A 22,709-nucleotide genomic window follows, 5' to 3' on the forward strand; every position below is an offset into this window, starting at 1 on the left:
GAAAAACCTTACACTTAAGAGAGGCTTCATTCTCATTATTATCAAAAATCTCGGAAAAATGTATAATGATGTTGACTGTGAATACAACGTTTCGAGAAAAACGCGTAAGTTTAGTAAAGTAAAGTTATGTTAAGTTAAGTAAAAAAAAAGCTAATTGAGTTGAGCACATTTTAAGTAATGTTAAGTTGAGTAAAGCTAAGATAAGTTAAGTTAAGTAAGTAAAGTCAAGTTAAGTTATGATTAGTACAGTTAAGTAATATTGTTAAGTTAAGTAAATTTAAGTTAAGTGGAGCTGAGTTGAGTCGAACACTTTTTAAGTAAAGTTAAGTTATGATAAGTTGAGTACAGCTAAGTTAAGTTAAGTGTAGTAAAGCTAACTTAAGTTCAGTTAAATTATGTTAAGTAAAGTTAAGTTGTGTTAAATTAAGTTGTGTTACGTTAAGAAAAGTTAAGTTAGGTTACATAAAATTAAGTAATGTTTGTTAAGTTAAGTTAGTTTAGTTAGTCTAAGTTAAGTTAAAATAAAATGTGTTAATTTAAGTGAAACAAATCTAGTTTAAATTAATTTGCCTCAAATCCTACGCTGAATTATTTATTTAAAAAAATGAGCACCTTTCCACATCATTTACACTAGTTTTTGGGAAACTTCGCCTAACATAAACATACTGTCATTCACCAATTATTAAAAAGCAATGGAAATACATAGTTTGCAACAATCATGAATTTTATTTTATTTTAAGCTCTTGTGAGACAAATTTACTTGCTTAAAAATATTTCGGTGCAATTAACGGTTTTGTAACGGTTTTAGTTTCAGAACTTTACAAAATTTGTACACTTGTATTTTTAGATTATGCTAGATAATACCTTCACACATGTTTATAATAATTCATTATTACCACGCTTTGCCTACTTCACCTCGTGGTTTCCTTTTTCGTTCCAAAAAACCAAACTTTATTTAAATTTACGCTTCAGAAACTCCCAAACTACAGATAAGCAATTACCTCGGCAATAAAAATTCTACAAGCTGAGGTACAACCTAAACTATGCAAAAGCTGCCTCATTTCAGCGGGTGTCGCGTTCATTAACTCATTTGTAGAACACTTCTACATTAAAACAACAATAATATGTAGTTTGACTAATTTCACAAGAACCCGCACAATCCCATTTGTTATGCAAAACTGTCGAGTGATAAGTACTCCGACACAAAACGACAACAAAAGCAATACAACAAATAATTTAACGCATAATTCTGACAAAAAGCATGTGTGTCATTCTACGGACTTTCCGACTACACCAGCGATAACGGCGCAACAAGCGGGCCTGAGTACGCTCCATAAAATTCCAGTTCAAGCGATGACAACACAGCTCCAACACAAGAATACCAGCTGAAATTTGCGTGAAAAAAGTCATAAGAAAATGTGAGTATGTGAAGTACATTTTTGCAATATGCGGGCGAGTATACTGAGAGAAACTAAAGCGCATAATAATGAAATATTTTTGTTAAGAAATGTAACGCACTTGCTGCCGCGTAGCCACAGATTAGGACGATGAAGGCGCCTTGCAACATACGCAGGTTGAGCGGTTGTATGATTTGTGAGTCCAGCGATTTCGATGTCGCTTCCGTATTCTCCTCTCCCTTGCCATTAATATCGCTGCCTCCGTTCGCGTTGCGATTGTCATCGCTCGGTGGCGGCTCATTGTTGCCATTGGTTTCCGAGGGGTTCTTGGGATGCAGTGCATTATATTCCTTGCCCAACATACGCGATTGTGTGGCATATTCCGCATTTGTCATTTTGTCCAGGATGCCGCCTTCGAATAGGTGTATGATGCTGATGATGGAAAGGCAGGTTATTGATTTTGGATAAATTGGTAAATATTAACTGTTTGAGAGGCACTGAATGAAGTAGTGAGGAATAACACATAAATATGGAAGTGAAATGGTGAGACGATAAGTGAGGATATGAGATTATGACTGATCAGAACATATCAGAAGAGATGACATGAAGTAAGCTAAGATGAAGTGTATTGAAACGAGATGAGATAAATGAAGATGGGATGTGATCGGATAAGAGAAGAGGGGATCAAATGAGCTGAAATGAGATGAGATACGATGAGATGCGATGAGGTGAGAAGAGATATACAATAAAAAGACTACATGAGATGAGATGATATGAAATGAGATGGCATCACTTCAGAAGAGATGATATTAGATCAGATAAAATAAGAAGAGATGATATAAGAAATGATAAGATAACATATGAGGAGATTATATGAGAAATGATAGAAAAAAATAAGATATCACGAGATGAGACCACATTAGATGAGATGAAATGAGATGAGATCAGATGAGATGTGTTTAGGCGGAATGAGATGAGATGAAATGAGAAAAGATCAGATCAGATCAAATGGAATGTAAATAAAATAAGGTAAGATGATATAGCTGAGATGAGGTAATATAAGGTAAGAAATGTTCAGGTGCCATAAGTGGAGACTAGATTAAATGAGATGAAACAAGAAGGTGTAAGATGAGGTAAGCTAAATGAGGTGAAATAAAATATAGTGGCATTAAGTTGAAAGTGACGATGAGATATGAGATGTCAATATCCTGTGAAACTCACACATCATTAAGACTGTCCAAGAAAGGGCAACCGATCTGCACTGCAACCGCCGAATAACGCGTATAAAGTTTATGGCTGAGTTGAAATGTCTTGGAACCTTAAGGAAAAATCGAAAAAATTAGGCAATTATATAAAAATCTCTACCATCACTCCCACCAAATTGCTGTATATTGAAGTAGAGTGTCTCTCGTCCGCCTAAAACCGCCTTATTTTCCAGCCCATCAGCGATCAATAAAATACCAGCCTCCACGGAATCAATGAGATAACCCTCCATATCCGGATTCTGGAGTTTCATGAGCGCATACAATTGGCGAAATACCTCAGTGCCATTCTGAAGCAATAAACAAACACAAAAGAGAAATATAGTATTTACAGCAAACATTACTTTCACTTGCCGCATGCTATGCAACACAACGAGTATGCCATGGGTATAGCTAACAACCAACCTCCAGCATTTCCAGCGACGAGCTTTCCTTCTCCACAAACAGTTGATAGCCATCGCGCAGCATGGCCGTCTGCAGACGTTGCAACGTGTTAATTGGTGCCTCATGTGGCGGACGCGCGAACTGCGACGTTAGCTGGGCGGAGTAGACATCAGCCAGCACGTAGGTGGCCGCAATCCAGTAGACGATCATGAGAAACTTGGCACGATAGCCATGATAAAGCTCCTTGCAAGCTGCAGCCAACCAACAAAGACAAACACACACAGGTAGACGGACATAATGAGGCAGGTAGTAGTGATAAAATAATTGAATGAAATGGGAATGCAATAAATGTCAGCAGCATAAATAGCCGAAGCTGAGCTACTGAGCGGAAATGTGCTGACTGAATGGACGCACAGAATGGTCATTAAAAGATAAGATGCTGCTGCTCAGCACTTCTAATGAAGACACAAGTCCACTCACACATACTTACACTGCTTGAGAAAGAGTTGCACTGTGAACCAAATGCATTTATCAAAAAGATTGTTTGGTATTTCCGCCAATCCCTGCGCTCTGCGACTGCGCGTCTGTTGCGCATGCACTTCACCTTGACATTGCTGTTGTTGTTGTTGCTGTTGCTGACGCAGTAAACGCCTTGTCATCTCGTTGTCGCCTGTGATTTCCTTAATGTACGCCATATGAAAGACCAACTCATCGGCGCGCTCCACGTCGCATTGTTGTTGCCTACGCAAGCAACGCCTTGCTTCGCGATTTTGACATGGCAAGTGCCACTTGTAGGGTATAGCAATTATGGCATAAAATATGGGACCCGAAAATATGACCGTCAATATCAGATAGGGCCACACATCGCGCTTGAAGGGACGTATTATGGCGAAGGCTTCGTTGAGGCGTCGCGGTGCATGCGTCGCAAAAGCGCCCGAGTCGGCTAGTGTGAAGAAGGAGAACTCTACGGCCTTGCGACGCTCCCAACTGAGGCTGACGTCGCCGAGCAGAAAGTCAGCTAACTGAAAAGTAAAAGAAGAATAGAAGAAAATATTAGAACACTACTTGCCTCGAAGACCATGCGCCTTTTCTGTGACTACTTACACCATTTTGCAAGAGTCCTATGCCTCCAGTGAATGTATCATTCTCCTCGCCTGTGTCATCGCTGCGCAAAGAGCCCTGTGTTCGGCCTGGCGCTTCTATGTAAACAAACTGAAAATTCATATGCTGCGCCAGCAGATTGAGCAGGCAATGATCTCGTCCGCCGGTGACGTTCACTTCTGTGAACTCGTTGTAGTCATTGGTGGAGTCGATGTAGTCGTCGAGCATGGTAGAGTTTGTGGAATCGTTCTCATAGCTGACCCAAAACCAGGGCGGAGACTTTCAGGAAAAAAAAAAAAAAATATGGAAAAAAGCTATAGGGTTTATTTCCTTTATTCCTTATGGACTTACGTGAAAGACGGGCACTCGGAATACGCGTCCGTTGAAGTTCGAATAAACCGTGGCAGCATTGGGCAGTAGCGGTACTTTTTGCAAGCCCAAGTTATCGCCATCATACCAGTTCACCAAACGCAGATTACTTACACCGTCTGGTACAGCTTGATTGTAGTATATACGAAACCTGCGCAGATTTATATATAATATATGACTTAACCTAATTGGTTACATGAAATAGAGTAATGATACATCTCCTAACATAAAATGACATAACATACAGGGTTTGTCCGAAAGTATTAGGACCGATTTTCTTCCACCGGGACTGTGCTTCGGAGCGTGCGCGCACCGACTGGATTCGGTAGGGGGCATCAAGGTGTCCGACAAGACATCACAGCCGGTTGGAAGTTCCACCACGACAACGCTCCGACTCACACCGCTTTTCTTGTGAATAGCTACCTAAACAAAGCCGGAATACCAACGCTTACACAGCCGCCCAGATGTGGCCCCCGGACTTTTTTGTTTCCTTGCCTGGGATCAAAGCAGCATGCACCTCGGCTCTCAAGGCTATTCCGGAGAATGGCTTTCGTGACACCTGCAATGCTTGGAAATCGCGCTGACAGCGCTGCATCGACGCAGAGGGAGCCTATTTTGAAAGTTTTTAAGGAATTGTAATGGTTGGTTTTTTTCGACTCAGCCCTATTACTTTCCGGACAAACTCTTTAGCATAGAATAACACTACAAAATACACAACCTAACCTAAGCATCTATATTCCGCAACCTAAAATCCATTTAATGAAAGAAAAATAATTTGCAGCTTACGCCTTCTTCCTGGGCCTCGTAATAACCACCGCCCGCATTGGCTCCTCAAAACGCACCTCATTCGCCTTCGGCGGATGCTTGGCACCCCAATAGAATATGAATAAGCTCAGCCGGTGCGACAACTTGCGCTCCTGTATACGCGCCGAGAGCTCATACGGTGCACTAAATATCAGATTGACGCTCTCGATCGAACCCTGTAGACTATCTTCGACGAATTTGAAAAACAAATCGGCCTTATCATAAATGACGGACTTAAAGTTGAGCTTATGCAGCTGATAGATGAAATCGTCGATGTCCATTTGCATGCCCTCCAATTGCGTATCGTCGGGAATTTCGGCCGAAGCTGGCAAGGGTGCATGACGCGTGGTGAAGTGGAACTGCGGCGCCGCCAGTATGGCTAATTGGCGCGGCTTCAAGCCGTTGATTATTTCCGACAGCGCTTCGAGAGAGAGAAGAAAATATATAAGTTTTCAATATCTATATATTTGTAGGCACTTTTAGTTATTTTTATTGTCACTGAAGTCTATATATTGGGTAGTCGAAAAAGGCTTTTCGTATTTCTAATCAAACTTCAACTTTTTTTTTATATATTATATACTAATAAATAAATAAACAAATATGTACCATTTTGGTTGACAACTTTTTGCCACTTTTCCGCTAGAGACATTATTCCATCAGAGAATTGGAGTTATACGACTGCAACGACATCTATTGACAAAATACGAAAAGACTTTTTCGACTACCCATATTTTTCAATATATATCTGTAATCTATATATTCTCTATATTTCCCTAAAGTCTATATATTTTTTTCTTTTTTTTAGTTCCAGACACACCAATGGCCACATCGGAAATGTTCCTATCCGCATTATACGTGATCGCACCCTGCACCATACCGGCCGGTAGCCATCCAAGGAGCAACAGCGTGAGTACTTTCATTTTCTTGCGAAGAATGCGCGCTTGTGTGTATGGGCAAGGTAAGCGCCGAGTCTTGTGGCAATGTATTTACTTTATTAATTTTATTGCTTACTCTTCACATTACTTTTAAGTTCACTTTCAATCAACTAAAACAACTCTGACTGTCCTCGGGCGCTTTTATATGCTGTTGTGAGTAAGAAAATCCATTTAACACACAGACACACACACACGGTAGCTTCGGCGTAATCCATTTGGCGGCTACGTCCGTGGCTTCAGTTTGGGTTCTGGGCTGTGCTGTGGTTCTGCCCTGCCAAACATCAATTTATGATATGTTGATTGTCAATTATCACATCAACTTTAAATATCGCATGTCAGCAGCCGTCAATATTTTTACGATGCGTCGCTTTAAAATATTTCCTCAAGCGCATTTAAAGCGGCATCGTACTTGCGTAGCGTCGATTTCGTACTTCTTTTTCCATTTTTTCTATATTTTTTCCATATTTTTTTCCACTCTTCTGACCGCCAGCTTTAAATGTTGCATTGTTCTTTAACTGCGTGCTGGCGCCGGCTTATTATTGTTGTTGTTGGCTTAAGCGCTGGCACCTGCAGCTAAATATTCTTCAATATTTATATCTTCGTATCGCCGAAGTCACAGGAAGGCATTCATATTTATAGTATTATTAAAATATCGTAAATAGTTTTGCCTGATAGGATAATAAGGTGGGAAGCCAATCGAAGTCGTAGCGCCATCTGCCATTTAGCATACATATTGTTGCCTATGAGGGTGTATTGGCATGCGAAATCGCGCATTTTGCGGCTATTTTTGTTATAAGGGCCTAATAATGCAGTTTGGAAGAATTTGATACTAAAATAACTTATGTACATTACACAGGCAAAGACACTTACATATGTACTCAGCAGAGAGCGGTATGTGAGTCCAGATTTCCTTATCCTTAGGTGTATATAGTATACTATGCATTAACCGGAGTCTATAATATCGCTAGAAGGTAGAAATCTTATCAGGATTGAAACGAACCGATGTTCCTCTGTAATCTTACGTTCCAGGGCTCGAGAGGAAAGCAATACTATTAGGGTTTTCACAAGTCTCATAAAGTTATAAGTTATAACGATTCGAAAACATAGTATTGAGAGTAGTAAATGTGTAAACTCATTTTTGTACGAAATCCAACAACAATTTTTTAAACAAGTTTAAAAATTTACAATTTTACGATTTTACGATGCTTTACGACGGGTTGTGAGTACCCCATATATGTATGTTTACTGAATTACTACCCTTTAAAAAAATTCATTTCAACGCACTGTTGAGGTGAGATGGAAACATTTAAACACTTTCTTCTCCATTGTCCAGCTTTTGTCATTCCAGTCATACCTTTAATTAACCAGCGTGCTGGCATTTTGTCGGCAGTCGTTTGATCCATTCCTTAGAGTTCTCGACAACACAACGGACAGGCGAATCTAGTCAGCTAAGTGCGATATTCGAAGCACCACCAGTATAACCTAATAGGACGCAGCTTTGACAGATCCTTTAGTCTTATTTGTTTTCAGCAAATGACGAGTTCTACAGGCTTTGACACGACACTGAATGTCTAACGGCTTTGGGAAGAAGAATTCGTTCGGCGGTTTGATATTTTTGTGTTGTGCGTTGGGTCTTTCACAAACAAACATATTTTATTATGTAATAAAGCTCTGGATGTAAATGTATGTTTTGCCGAAATTTTATATATCCGAGTTTATAGCATATTAAAATAGTGGTACTTAACATTTATTCAGGCGTTAGAGTACCATCGAACAAACCATATGAGCTGTTCAAATGGACTGACTGGCAACGCTTGCAATATGTTACAAGTTTCATTGTGATGTTGTTATACCGACTTCTGCCGAGTATACCGAGAATGAAGGTTGAGACATAAGCTGTAATCAAAGCGCTTGAAACAGTTATGCGTGTATCGACAATGTAGATTCTGAAAACTATCAATTATAGTATGTTAGTAGATATCAAGCAATTGAAACTGATATTTTAAACTTTTAGCATGAACTATTATCTGTTATTATTATAGAATGTTATAGTCTAAAAGCCCAATTAAGAACTTTAATCAACATCTAAATTATTTAATATATTGTCTACTGTGGCTCCTCGGAGGAGTAGAGAGCCGCAATGGAACTCATTCATTTATTTCGATTTTGTGAAAACCTCTTGATTTGACTAAAATTTTTTCGACATTAAATATTTCAACGACCAGTTTTCTTCTCCACCTCTCTTCTTTGTTACTAAAACTTCTGGGGAGACTAATGGACTGTTATATAAGAGGGCGCATTCCGAGCGATCATTTATAGGGAACGTAACATGCTTATTGTTAAGGCAAGTCAGTCGATACTGCCCTGCATACTATCGTGTCATGGCCTGAGAAAGCTATTAGGCTTAAGGACTATGCTGTTGGTACCTTACTTAATACAAGTATAAAGGAAGCTTTCAATAAAGTTCTACCAGAATCAGTCGTATATGCTCTGGACGGTCTTGGGGTTGAATAAACCCCCATCACCTCATTTTCAGTCTTCTATGCGACAGAGTGATTGAAACGGAATGGAGAAACGGAACCCCACAAGGTGGAGTTCTCTCTCCGCTTCTATGGACTCTGGTCCTACTGCTTAAACACTTGAAGATTGCGGCTACAGGGACTATGCAGACTATATAGAGCTTACGATCAAAGGAAAGTTCCTGAGTATCGTTTACGAATTGACGCAGGGGTATCTCAGCGTCGTAACGAATTGGGCAGCCGTATACGGTGTCGCCATCATCTCAAATAAAACGTAGATGGTTCTATTCACTAAAATATTCAAGATTCCGGCGGCACTGCTGCCGCGAATGGGTGACATCCGTCTGCAACCAACGGATACAGTGAAATATCTAGGGCTCATCTTGGATAAGAAGCTTTCATGGAAGTCGAATATCGAAGAGAGGGTAAAAAAAAGGCATCGATTGCCTTGTACTACTGTAGAGGAGCCTTTGGCAAAAGGTGGGGACTCTCACTGAAAGTGGTCCTCTGGCTCTACGACACCATAGTCAAGTCATGTTCTATGGAGTCTTTATGTGGGCTCTAGAAAAGACCACACTTTTAAAAAAACTTGAGAGCGTTCGACGGGCGGCGCTCATCATCATGGTGCACTAAGGTCCACTCCAACCATGGACGAGCGTCCTCCTCCACATATTACTCGTTGACATCGCCGGAAATTGTATGACTGCGAAAGTTGCCGTCAGACTAATGATCAAGGGTCTGAGCACTCGAAAATCCTCTTGGATCATGGAGTCGCTAAACCGAACTCTGCTGGCCCCTTCTCTACCCACATACTGGTGAGGGAGTTATGGGCAGGAAAAAGCCGTTGACCATCCACTCAGATAGCAAACCGGCGATACTAGCCTTTAACTCATTAACAGTGCGTTCAGGGCTGGTCAACGCCACAGCAGAATCGCAAGAAACCGTAAAGTTCTTATTCTTTTCTATGGTCTCACAAAGGATTACATACATACATCACGTGCGATCTTTGATGACCTATCTAACCTAACCTAACCATAGAGTGGGTCAGCCTGCGTCCATGTTAGGAAAGAAATTCAGAATTATTATTTAATAAAGAACAGAATATTAATTTGGTGAAAATTTACAAATTATGCTCTAATAATCGATATAGATCTTAGAATTACCTGTTAACTGATTTTCAGACTTCAAGGGCAAGCTTTATCTAACAGCTTACTAAAGTTACCGCCTAATAATTTTGAATTATCGATACTTGCAATCTTACTAAGGTAAATGAATGCTCATCTCTCATCGATCGAGAAAACTGCAGGAAATGTTTAAAGCAAGGCAATAAGGAAACAAAGTAGGTTCTTGTGCACTTGTCCCGCATTGGCAAGACTAAGCTGTAATCATTTGGGGCTCCCATGGTATGAAGCTGAAGGAGGTATCGTTAGTAACATGCGCAGGCATCCTAAAGTATGACTACTTCTCATAGATTTAGTAATTGAACTCCATCTGGTATCACAAGGGACCAAAACTGGTCTATGTGTGGCTCATTGGCCTACCAAATTAACCTGATCTAAACTTCAATCTCCTACATTAGGTCGAAATATTTCTAGAAAATGAGCATACGACTCTTCATTTTTGTCTCAACTATGTTAGGAGGAGCACACTGGTTGCTGTACGTCTAATATTAATTTTTATATCCGGAATGTTAAGTTTGCCACGAATTTTGTAAGACACCAAAGGAAACACCTTAGACGCTTTGTCCATGTCCTTCTGTTCATCTGTCTGTACATACGCAAACTAGTTCCTCACTTTGTAAGGTATCCATCTGAAATTTTGCACACATGCGTTTCTCTCCAAGAACCTGCTCATTTGTCGGAACCATCAATATCGGACCTCTGTAGCGTATAGCTGCCATATAAAGTGAACGATCAGAATGACGCGCTTGTATGGAAAACTATTTTATTTCATAAGATGTCTTCTTCTAATTTGTCATGGCCTGTTATCTCAGACATCGCTACAATCTCCGAAGCAATTATGCAAATCGGACCACTGTAGCTGCCAACGAACGATCAGAATCAAAGGCTTGTAAGGAAAACTTTTTTATTTATGGAGATATCTTCACCAAATTTGGCATGAATAATTCTCCAAGGTAATGGTGCAATCTTTCAAGGAATTGTTCAGATCGAATTACTATAACATATAGCTGCCATATAAACTCAAAAATCGGAATCAAGTGCTTCTATAGAAAACTTTTTTTATTTGTCGCGACTTTTTCACGAAACTTTGGATAGGTTTTTGCCAAAGGCGCCGGTATAAACTCCGAAAAACTGAACGCTTAAATGACGTTCTTGTTTAGAAATTTTTTCTATTTGTGATTGGTATTATAGTTCAGTGCAATCGGCCTCAACGTTTTTTCTTGTTTCATTCAAATTTCCAAACCTTTCCTTTAAAAGTCTGAGTCTGTACTGAAATTTGAGAATAGAAAGTGATGTTTTGAGCACGCAATGTAAACAATGCTAACTGAAGAATACTTAAGCAACAGAAAGACATGTGCGCAGCTTTCATTAGCGATCACTTGTGCCTTCATCAAGCTGCTTGTATGTAAATAATACTGGCTGCCCTAAAGCTATTTAACTATTGCTTGCAATATTTCCAATACTTCAGTACTTCGATTGTTATTCTAGTTGCTTTTGTTGTTGTACCTGTAAAAGTGAAGCCACAGTGCACTAGTACGTTGTGAATTTGTTCTTATTTTTCATCACGAGTGTAGAGTCCAAAGCAACGTACACTCACTTTTACTTGCGTCCGCCAGGGTCTCACTTATTTATTTGTGTACTCATTGCTAAGTGAAAGAAAGTAGTTCTTTATGAATGACAGCGCTGCCAGAAAGCTACAAACCTACACCTACTTGCTTAACGGTAGTTGTTGCAATGTGCGTTATTTACATTTTTATGTCGGGTATGGCTGCCGGCAGCAGAAACATGCATAACTGACATTGCCTCACTTTGCCCTCTGCCACTCTGCTGCTTTACCGCCCAAAATTCCAACTTTCAAACGCACATTTATCATTTGGCGAGTTTTATGCTTATTGTTTTTGGTTTTATTGTTGTGTTTTTTTTCGTCTTTTGTAGTGAGAAATGCTTTGCTTGTCTGCGTCAAGTCTGATCCAATCTCGCCGCGTTGGCCTGAAACCGCCAATTATGTGTGTTTAAGTTTTCCGCCTGCGCGCAGCGTTTCGTACATTTTTGTTGTGTTTCCACGATCTGCTATTAGCATTTTCTCAGTCAAATATTTTCTTGTGCCCATTTAATTCCATTAGCTTGCGTGCTGCATTTTCCCAACCGAATTCTGCGGCGCTCGCTGTGCGTAGTGAAAAGTTTCTTTTTGGACAGCGAAATTGCAGTTACACAAATTAAAGTGAGTACTTTCCTTATGCTAGTTACTAGCGTTTGTTGTAGTTGTGCTTGCATATACTGACAAACACAACTACACCAACTTGTTGTTGGTTGCTTTGTAGTTGTTCTTCATGCGCTTCGCTTGTTCGTTTGCGGTCGGCGCTTTGGCCTGTGCACATTTGGGCCACTAATCGTATAATTTGTACTTAACGGTACATTTTTGTTTAATTTTTACACACTTGTTTACATTGTGGCTGCTTCCTCGGCGCACGGCTTGGCTGGTTCTGCAAGAAATCAGATAACTGAAAGCATTGAATGCATGCTCGGCTAAGCTCATTTGCATTTTCTATGCTTTAAAGTGTTTTTCTTTTATTTTTTTATTAACAAAATAATTAAAAGTTTTTACAAGCTAAAAATAACGCGCTAAATGTAATGAGTAATTTATTGCTGCCTCGTTTTTTAGAACAATAAGCTCACAGTTTTAAGTTTTCTATAACTAACTGTAAATATTATACAAATATCTACGTATGTAAGTGTTTACATTATTTTTTTTTTATTTGCAAATATACTTCAAACCAGTTTTTTTAACACTGCATTCATTTTTCGTATTGTTAACCCGCTTTTAATAACATTTTATAAACATTTCCGTTTCGTGTTTTATGATTTTCGCTATCGTGGCAACATTGTATTGAATTATTCACTTTATATCTTTGAAAAAAAGGAGTTTTGATTTAATATACAGTTAACACAAGCAATAAATGAGCTTACACAACTTCACAATTAATTAGTTAATCAGTAAACAAGTGAGGAAGAGTGTAACTGAAAATTTTTTCGCAAGAAATTGAAAATTCAAATCGGGAAAAAACTCTTTTCGAATTTTAATAATAGTAATTTAATAATAATACTAAGAGCAAACAATAATAAGACCTTGTAATAATAATTTAATAATTATAATTTTAAATTCTTAATTTATTCTTCAAAATTTATGTCGTCCTCCTCAAGATAATCTCCCTTTGGCCCCAATACACTTGTGCCAACGTTTTTTCTAATCCTCGAAACAATTGTTAAAATCAATTTCCGTAATTGCTTTCAATGCGCCATGCGTTTAAGATTGCCAGAAGTTGGTTGAAGCACAATAATGGTTGAAAATTGAGCGGAAAGCTCATGAAGAATCAATGCAGTGAGGGACAGTGCATTATCGTATTGCAAAAACCAATAATTTGTGGCACATAATTCATAACACTCAAATAGTATTCCTTGTTGATAGTTTGGATGGTCAGAAGGAATTCGGAGTGCACCACACTTCGATAATTGAAGGGAATTGTCAACATAACCTTGATTTTTGACCTGCTGCGACGTGGGTTTTTCAGATTTGGCTACCTTTGCCACCATATTTGGCCAATTCCAGTCGTAAGCATAGATCTAGGACACATCGCCAGTAGTAATACATTTCGTAACATTTTTTTTTCGAAAAAACTGAGTGATTTTGGAACCAATCGTGCTTTCACTTTTCTTAGGCCCAAATGATCTTTCAAAATAGTTTTCCCGGATGCTTCCCATATTCCAACGATGTCAGTAAGATCTCTCACTGTTAATTGTCGATTCTCAAGGGCGCATTTCTTTATTTTGCTGACGTGTTGATCATCAGTTGATGTTGATGGCTGTCTTAGGGTAATATCATACAACAAATTGCAAAGTTTTTTGCAGTTTTCGATCCCCTGTGCCAAATATCAGTTTTATATCTTAATTTTGAGCTTAGATATGACTCTTTATAGATTTTCGTTTTTGGCGTGGCTGGGATTCGATTACTTTCCCAAGTTTATGAATTCATTCTCACTTTTTCTCCAAGGAACACGTGTACCAAGTTTCATTACGATAGACAGACAGACATCCGAATCAACTCGTCCTGATTATTTATACAGATAATATATAGATAGATAACCCTATATCTAACTCGATTACGGATTATCTTAGTTTAAAAGGTAGCTAACGTAAAAAGCTAGCAAAAGTCTCACTTGAACAGCTGTGAATTCCTGTCCAAAGTAATACCTAAAACTTCAAAAGGCGCTATGAGCCTACCACAAATTTGTTGAGGCGTCCGGATAATTCATCAGATTTGGGACTGCAGAGATATTACAAGTTCAGTCTTGAAAAAGCTGGACAATGAAGGTAAGGTGCTTGGGTGTTTCCACCTAATCATCTTCTTTACAACATCAGCTGTCTACGTTCGGTAAGATTATTAGCTCTGCTAAGAACAAGTAGTTCAAATTTGAAGGATCTCGCGGTAGCACAGCAGCTCGTTATTGACCAAAACCTGTTTAGTTCATGCAAGGTACAGCACGTAAGAGGACAACGGAGATCCATCTCGATTCCAATTCGATGTAATTAGAACAAGAATTCACACTCTTGCGAGCTTATCGGCTTTGCAGTTTTCAGCGATCCAGCTTTGACTAGGCACCCAAACAAAGTGTGATAATGCTGCAACTGGAGGCTATTTGTAGCAAAGACGGACACTCCTTGACCAACTTGAAGCACGAGCGAGCTCCATGCTATCATTGCCTCTCTGCTGTCTGAGTGTATGCTCACTTCCCTAATTGAGCTTAAAGAAAAAAGTATCACCCTCTAACCATCCTCTTAAGCTTCGACCCGTCCGCGAAAAAGTACACGGCAACTCTTCTCCAGCATAATATTCCCTCGCATTAATAGAAAAAGTCACCAGAAGTAGAATATGGGACACAGTTCCCAAGTAGTCATAGATGCAGTCGACGAAGATAAGAATTAAAGAGAGCATCTGAACTGTACTCTTTCACGCACCTCATAGCCTGAGCCACTTTCGCAGCAATACACGTGCCAGATATCTAGTATATATATACATGTATGAGTGTAATCTATAGAATATCATAGGATTATTCACATTGCAAGCCTTGCTGGGCTGAGCTGGAGCTTATTTCTATATGTAATATAATTATATGTAATGTGATGTCAAAGATTCCTGCTTAAAGCGCAAGTTTTGGAAATTAATTTACTCGGTTCTTAAATGTCAAACACATGTTATTAACTTAACAGCCTGGTTTGTTAGCTATCCTTCTAGTAAATTTCAAATATCTAAGAAGTCACCCTATATACAAATATACTAATATAATCGATAATTAAGGTCAAATTTATTCAATGAACACTAAATATATTGTTTTTAATATATCGTCTGCGGTTTGTTATAGAATTTTCTTGACAATATAATTCGCCTCACAATTGTATTAGAAAATACGATTACGCCTTGGTATTACTAAGATATACAAATAAGTTAATCGTGATTATAATAAACTATTCAATACTATGAAAATAATGTTTCATAATAAACGCGAAAGGATTGTACTTGAAGTTTAATTTTGAAAATTATTGTTACAAATATTTGTCAACGGAAAAATGAATTGTCCGTTCGGCATTTTACTCAAAATTAGTATTATTATTATTATTTTGAATTTGAAATTCTTGCAAATGCTAGAATATATATTTTTTTATTTTTGAACTGTTTTACTTTTAACCTAACTGAGACATAAACTATTCTATGTTGAATGAAACTTGAAATAGTGTGCCTAAGTTTACTAAAATCAGTTCAGTAGTTCAGGAGCTTACCCCGGACAAAACGGGGCATGTAATTTTTATACACATACAAGTATATCATCACCTAAAATGCAAAATGACGTCACATCACTTTTTATAAGTTTACAGGCGAAGGAAATTGAAAAAAAAATTGAGTTTTGGTTATGAAATGGTTATATATTGGTTATATTTGTCAGCGGAAGCCGAAAATTTTATGCTGCATATATGTTATATGATGTAGTAAATCGTAAGCAATAAAAAACTGAATTTTGATATTTTTGATGATACGTTGTTTTGCATTTTAGTTGACGATATGTAGATTATATGAATGCGTTTGTAGTTAAAATATTATATTAAGGAAATATAACAAAAGCACTATTAAATACAAAAATAAAAAAAAAAATCAAATAAAAAGAGAAATAAACTTCACATTCCTTTTACAAGTGGTGAATCTCAGAAAGATTTCTCTTCTAAATTTACATGCCGTCATACCAGCCTTCGTTTGGTATCTATTGTTAGAAGACAGGTAAGTAGAATGATCTCCGAATCAACTTTGAAACTTCGTCAATTCGTGAGATTTTAATACATATTTCTGGGTCTCTCGACTTTTAAACCAGTTTCATCGCCGGTCGTGATCTCTAAACCATATTTTTCCAATTAATTTGAATTGGAATATAGAAAGTAGTTCTCACAATTTAAGCTACAAAAAACTGTTAAATATAATTAAATAATTTTAAGCTTCGCGGAAATTAATTTGCTGAAACCTCAGTGGAATTTATTGCCAATTAAGCTCCCTTCGTGATGAAATTTATAAACAAATCACCTGCATTTGTTACACCTGAGTCCATTTTTATTTCTCAAACGCCTATGCTACATCACGTAAACGCCAAAAAAAAAACCCAAACTTATATAATATCTTTATGCAACAACAATTTAAGACAGAGTTGAAAGTCTCTAACGAATTGCTGAAAAAATTCTTCGCACAATTAGTGAAGATGAATTGCTTTCCGCCAGCAATTGCCAGCGGTCAGTAACTGTACGCTACACTTAAGTATGTGTAACAGCACCCACATCAATTTGCATTTTTTAGTATTTAAAACAAACAACAATGCCAATAACAACAACAGAAAGCTGGTTACGCATACGCATCGTTGCACCAGATCATATTCCATCAATCATAACGAACAATAGAGGAAATTGTGTAACAAAACAAATATACCAGCTATGATAAAATAACAACAACAACAACAAAAGCAACATATAAAATTTGCATAACTCAGCGGCAAGTAAATAATGAGAAATGGCACATAATGGGGCCAAAGAGGAAGCCCTGCGCTGATATTTCACGCAAAATTTGGCAAAACGTAACACAAACATACAACTCAACTAACTTACTATATACTATATACATATGTGTAAATAAATAAATATGTAATATATAAAAATCCGCAACAATAGTTGCTGAATTGTAGCTTTGGAGCGTGACGGATAAGACGTTCGCACTTATTTACTTTATATGTTTTTTTTGTAAGTACATAATGGACTCCACTGCCTCTTTATGGGGATATCACTTACAACTGCCGACTTGGCGCGCCTTGTTGCAGTCTCAACTGTTGCGGAAGGGCCATTGTTGCTGTTTATGATCATTATGAAAACACACTTCTGTTTAATGATGCTATCAGCGCTCGTCAGCGCTAGCCACCCACTATGTAAGCTGTGCGCTTTGGTATACCATATGCATACATGCATAAACACGAAACCTGAGCTTGGCTTGTGTTTTGCCTGTGGCGAAGGCATTATAAAGTAGCTAAGCCATAAACTGAGGTCAAAACACAGAAAAAATAGATGTTTTGTATAAAAAAATTTATAAAAATAAACTGCGAATTAAATGAAATCGGTGGCTTTGTTATCTTTTGTGGAGATTTATGCAAATTTCGAGGATTTTCAATGGGCTGTTAATTACAATTTTTTTTAAATTTTTTTTTAACATTTTTTTTTTCATTTTTAAACAATTTTTTTATATTTTTTTTTACATTTTTTTTACAAATTTCTTTATAAAATTTTTTTAACATTGTTTTCTTAATTTTGTATCTCCAAAATTTGGGCTATTAAATACAAATTTTTAAATTGTTTTTTTAATAATTAAACAAAACAAAATAAAATTAAAAATTTTTTCAAATAATTTTTTTAACAATTTTTTAAATAAAAATTTTTGTAATATTTTTTTGTAAATTTTGTAATTTTATTTATCAAAAATGATTTTGCATTTTTTTTGTTTTAATTTGTTTTATAAATTTTTTGAAGAATTTCTTTTTATCAAATCTTTTTTTAAAAAAATGTTTTTTCAACAATTTTTTATATTTCTTTTTTTAATTTTTTTGTACAACTTTTTTTTAACAATTGTTTTATAATTTTTTTTTAACAAAATTTTTTTACAATTTGTTTCAAAATTTGTTTTATACATTTTTTTTATAAATTTTATTTTATAAAGTTTTTTTAGCTAATTTCGTAGCTCCAACATTCCCTTAAATCTGCTGCCAATTCGGCACAATGAAATCCATGGATTGCATAAAATTAATTTTATTTTTCTGCGCATGCGCAAAATCTCATTTAATTAATTACAAACGCTGCAGTGAGTGGTGGCTGAAGCTTCACGCTTTCTTTGGCGCCAAAGGAAATTAACTACATTTTCGCAATTTTATTTACAACAAATGCAATTTTACAGCTATTTTTGCCTTGGCAGCAATGCCGCGAAGCGCTGGAAGTGTGTTGACTTGCGTCGTAGGCGGTAGACGGCAAACACAGCGATATTATCACAAACAAAAGCGCTGCGCAGCACTTTGAGCGCGTGTGTTTGTTGCTGTGGCCAAGTAAATAAGTAAAAGTTGCAATGAATATGCAATAAATTTCATTTGTTTGCAAATATGCCACTAAATAATAAATTAATGACGCGCATATTTAAAAATCAGCAACCAATTGGCTTTGTTTTAAGCAGTGGCAGCGGAGTTATAACTTTATTGTTGTTGTTTTGTATTATTTTTAATAACTCAATTCAACAATATTTTCAGTTTTTGTTTTAATAGCTCAATTCGCTCAGATATTTTATTATACAAAATTTCACATTTATTTCGAAAACTTTAATTACTGCTTTGAATTTGCGAAATTGCCAACTAATTTTTGTCTGTCTGTTTGTATATTTGCAATAAAAACGGTATATTTATAAGCGCACAATTATTCCGGTAGCCAACAAAAGACTTAAGCAACAAACTTGCCTTCAAGTTTTGGGCAGGCATTCACCTCATTGGCTATTTGTTGCACATACAACCGCAAATATGCATTAATTTATATGTTTCTTAGCTACTTTAATGTAACTTAGATTTTTTATATTATTTTTTGCATTTTATTCCGCCATTACTTCATGGTTAAAGCAGCCTAATGGATTGTCGGTGAAGATTTCAACGATTTCCGGGCTCATGAATTTACAAAGTACTTAGGTTTTTTAACAAATTTTAGGCAATAGTAGGAATACATGCTTTGTTTGCTATTTTTAGCTGTTCAAAAGGGCATGAAGAGACACTGAAAGCGTTCGAGCACAGTAGAAGATACAGGACTGCTAATAAGTAAAGATATATAGTATGTATATAAGGAAATGTTAATATTGAAAATTTAAAAATACTTAAGCAATGATTGATCACATAAACGAGTTAAACAAGAAAAATGTTAACTTTGGCTACATTAAAGCTATAATACCTTCAAAGGTGCATTTGTTATAATACAAAAGGGTATAAAAATATTTGTATCTTGATTTTGATCGGTTAGTCCGTATGGCAGCTATATGTTATAATGATCCGATCCAAACAATATATTCGAACATTTTAGCATTGCATCGAAAAATAATCTACACCAAATTTCGTCAAAATCAAGTGTCGAAGAAATCAATTTTCCACTTAAATATTTGGTTTTGATACAACAGTTTGTATGGTAGCTATATGCTATAGAAATCCGATCTATGCAATATTTTCGGAGATGTAAGTGTTGCCTTAAACAACAACTTATGCCACATTCCGTGAAGATAACTAGTCAAATAAAAAGTTTTCCCTGCAAGGGCTTAATAGGGAATCAATCAGCTTGTATGACAGCTGTCTCAAAAACGATGGAAAACTTCTGTATTTGACAAGATATCTTCGCAAAACTTGGGTTGAATACAAATGTCTTGTTCGGATTGGACTAAAATAGCAGTGAGCTGCCATACAAATAATAGATGAAAAAAAGTCTTTGAATGGAGAACTTTTTTATTTGAAAAATTCAACTTCACGGAATTCAGCACATATTATTTTCCTCGTACAATTTCACAAGATTTTGTTCAGATCGAACCACCATAGCATATACCTGTTAAACAAACTGGCCGCTCAAATTAAAGATAAAGATCTTTTTATACCTTTCTATGCTATAAGAAGTACACCTGTGAAGGGTATTTAGTTTCTGTGCAGCCAAAGTTAAAGTTCCTCTATTTTAGTCTATGTTTTGTGATTTTATATCGTAAAGGATGATATGAAAATGCCTAAGTAATGTACTCAACTTACCATCTTCATTCTGCTTAGCTGCTATAATCGGCTGCGTTGTTGTTGCAACATTACTGCTTCAGTTATTTTATTGGCAATTTATTTGCCTGCCGACGGCCACTCATCGAAGCCAACCCATAGTCACTATTGTTGTTGTTTTACTTTTAGATTTTATTGCTCAGTTTTCATATTATTTTAATGCTAGCAGCGCTCATTATCATTCCGCTTTGCTTTAGTTCATTTTCAGCGTGTTCATTAGTTTGTTGCTGTAATTAAGTTCATGGTGTGTACTTTCAAAAAGTAGTAAAACAAATGTAGCAACAAGGCGATATGGCAACAATAGCGTGAAGACGAGCGCACATTTGAAAACACACACACACACACACTAACACACATGTACATTTCGACTCACTTGCATTATGTTGCATGCGCTATTCGTGGCTAGGAATGCCTGCTGAAGCGCCCATTAGTCAAAGCGTTGCCGGTATGCGCTATAAGCAGGCCAAGCCATTTAACAACAACAAAGCGCTGCCGCTGCTCCAACAACTGTAACAACACCTACAAAAAAGAGAAATTCACATTTTTTATTGCCAGCTTCGCCGATTTTTACTGCGCTTTGATATTTTGCGTTCGCGCGGCCACACACAGACACACACACACTCACACAAATACTCGAAATTTGTAATTATGCCTGAAATGTAAATGAACTGCGCTAGAATTGTTGCTGTTGTTGTGGTGGTGTAAATTACTAAAGTACACGGAAAGTGGGCTGTTGCTGGAAAATAGAAAAAGACCACACAGTTGTCTATGTACGTATGTATGTGTGTGTAGTAGTAAATGCTGTGTTGTGCGTGTAATATGTGGCATGCGCTGAAATGCTTACGCGCAGTTACAATGTGGCAAGCGCAACCTTAATTTATCAGCAACTGGCAGCGGTTTCACTTTCAAAGCAAAATGCTGCCTTTTGGCGGCACTGCAATACAGAAGACTTAAGCAACGAACTTGTTTGGCTCAGTACTGGAAGAAAAGTGTTTGTAGACGTTCTGTAGAACTATGCATATGACATAATATGAAAAATTCGATTGGAAATCTATGTTGAGTCAAGAGGCTGGATGTGGCTTTATACTCTGAATTTTGATTTGACTTAAGTAAATGTGTGTTTGGAAAGGCTCCGTTGCATTTTTAAAGGTTTATTAAGTTTGCTACACAGTTTGTCATACAAAGAAGCAAATGAGTATCTACATATGCATGATTTATCAGAGTAACGAGCTGAGTCAATATAGCCATATCCGTATATTCGCTCTCCCAACTGTATATACGCGAATAAGTCTCTCAATTTTTGAGATATCGATCAGAAATTTTGCACTCACCTTTTCCTACGCAAAAAGCTGCTCATTTATGGGAACCGTTGATGTCGGACCACTTTAGGGTGTGGCTGATCAATCGGGTTTTATGACAGCTATATGTTATAGTGGTATGTCCAAACAATATATTGGGATATTGCAGCCTTGCCTTGGATAGTAGTTCATGACAAATTTTATGAAAATATCTTGTTAAATAGAAAGCTTTTCCATACAATTGATTGTTCAGTTTGTATGACAGCTATATGTTATAGTGGTCCGACCTGAACAAAATCTTATTCAATTAAAGCTTTGTCTTAGAAAATAATATACCCTGAATTTCGTGAAGATATCTTCTCAAACAAAAAGTTTTGCAAACAAGAGGACGTAATTTGGATCGGTCAGTTTGTATGATAGCTAAGTGCTTTAGTTCTCTTATATCGGCGATTTCTGCAAATGAGCAGGTTCTTGGAGAGAAAACAACGTGTGCAAAACTTTAGGTCGATATCTCAAAAACTTAGTTGTTATTTCGTATATACTTATATATAAACGAATAAACGGATAGACAGACGATATGGAACACAGAGAATGTTGAATAAAATAAAACTAAAAATAGCTTTGAACTCAAAATCAGTGATTTTTTTGTTTTTGTTTGCATCAACCAAGAAGGTTTGGTTTCAAAACCTTAAAGACTCTCCAAACATCGAATAACAAATAACTGGGGCTTCAAATAAAGGAAGAAGAAAAATGCAATAAATTTTACACATTAAACAAATGTATGTGTGTTATTTGGATTTCAAAAATGGTAGGATCACAGCATTCAATGAGCGCATCAACTCTATTAAAAGTAAAAATTAAGTCTGTCTGAAATTTTAGCTTTTTTTTCGTAATCGCCCAGGCTTATAGCACTTGACTCTTAACAATGACTTTATTAAAAAAATATAATAGTCTTTTAACTTCAAATTTAAATTTTCACAATTACAAAGTATACATACATATACATATGTATATATGTATGAAAACATACTTGCAATAAACTTTGGAAATATTTGCACA

At 36.8% G+C, this 22,709-nt stretch overlaps 1 protein-coding gene across 2 annotated transcripts; it reads right to left on the bottom strand.

The window, feature by feature from the left end:
* Positions 1-699: 699 nt before the first annotated feature.
* On the bottom strand, positions 700-6,655 carry LOC126752145 (ionotropic receptor 40a). Of its 2 annotated transcripts, XM_050462738.1 has the most exons (10): positions 6,135-6,655; positions 5,300-5,738; positions 4,496-4,664; positions 4,148-4,423; positions 3,534-4,065; positions 3,065-3,294; positions 2,775-2,949; positions 2,619-2,715; positions 1,519-1,829; positions 700-1,385 (listed from the first exon to the last, which is right to left on the bottom strand). In XM_050462738.1, the coding sequence occupies exons 1-10, from the start codon at positions 6,235-6,237 to the stop codon at positions 1,237-1,239; spliced, it is 2,481 nt and encodes an 826-aa protein (XP_050318695.1). In that variant the 5' UTR covers positions 6,238-6,655; the 3' UTR covers positions 700-1,236. The 2 variants fall into 2 exon arrangements, with proteins under 2 accessions (XP_050318695.1, XP_050318696.1); XM_050462739.1 differs by lacking the exon at positions 6,135-6,655 and having other exon boundaries at positions 5,237-5,313.
* Positions 6,656-22,709: the final 16,054 nt, after the last annotated feature.

The sequence above is a fragment of the Bactrocera neohumeralis genome, chromosome 3 (assembly GCF_024586455.1).
Source record: "Bactrocera neohumeralis isolate Rockhampton chromosome 3, APGP_CSIRO_Bneo_wtdbg2-racon-allhic-juicebox.fasta_v2, whole genome shotgun sequence".
NCBI lineage: Eukaryota > Metazoa > Arthropoda > Insecta > Diptera > Tephritidae > Bactrocera > Bactrocera neohumeralis.

Excerpts from the sequence above, each read along its gene's own strand:
- LOC126752145 (XM_050462738.1), bottom strand. The coding sequence starts at position 6,237 with ATGAAAGTACTCACGCTGTTGCTCCTTGGATGGCTACCGGCCGGTATG. Across the intron at positions 1,830-2,618 it reads TTGGACAGTCTTAATGATGT|CATCATACACCTATTCGAAG; the intron begins GTGAGTTTCACA and ends TTCCATCATCAG. Across the intron at positions 1,386-1,518 it reads CTGTGGCTACGCGGCAGCAA|CTGGTATTCTTGTGTTGGAG; the intron begins GTGCGTTACATT and ends CGCAAATTTCAG.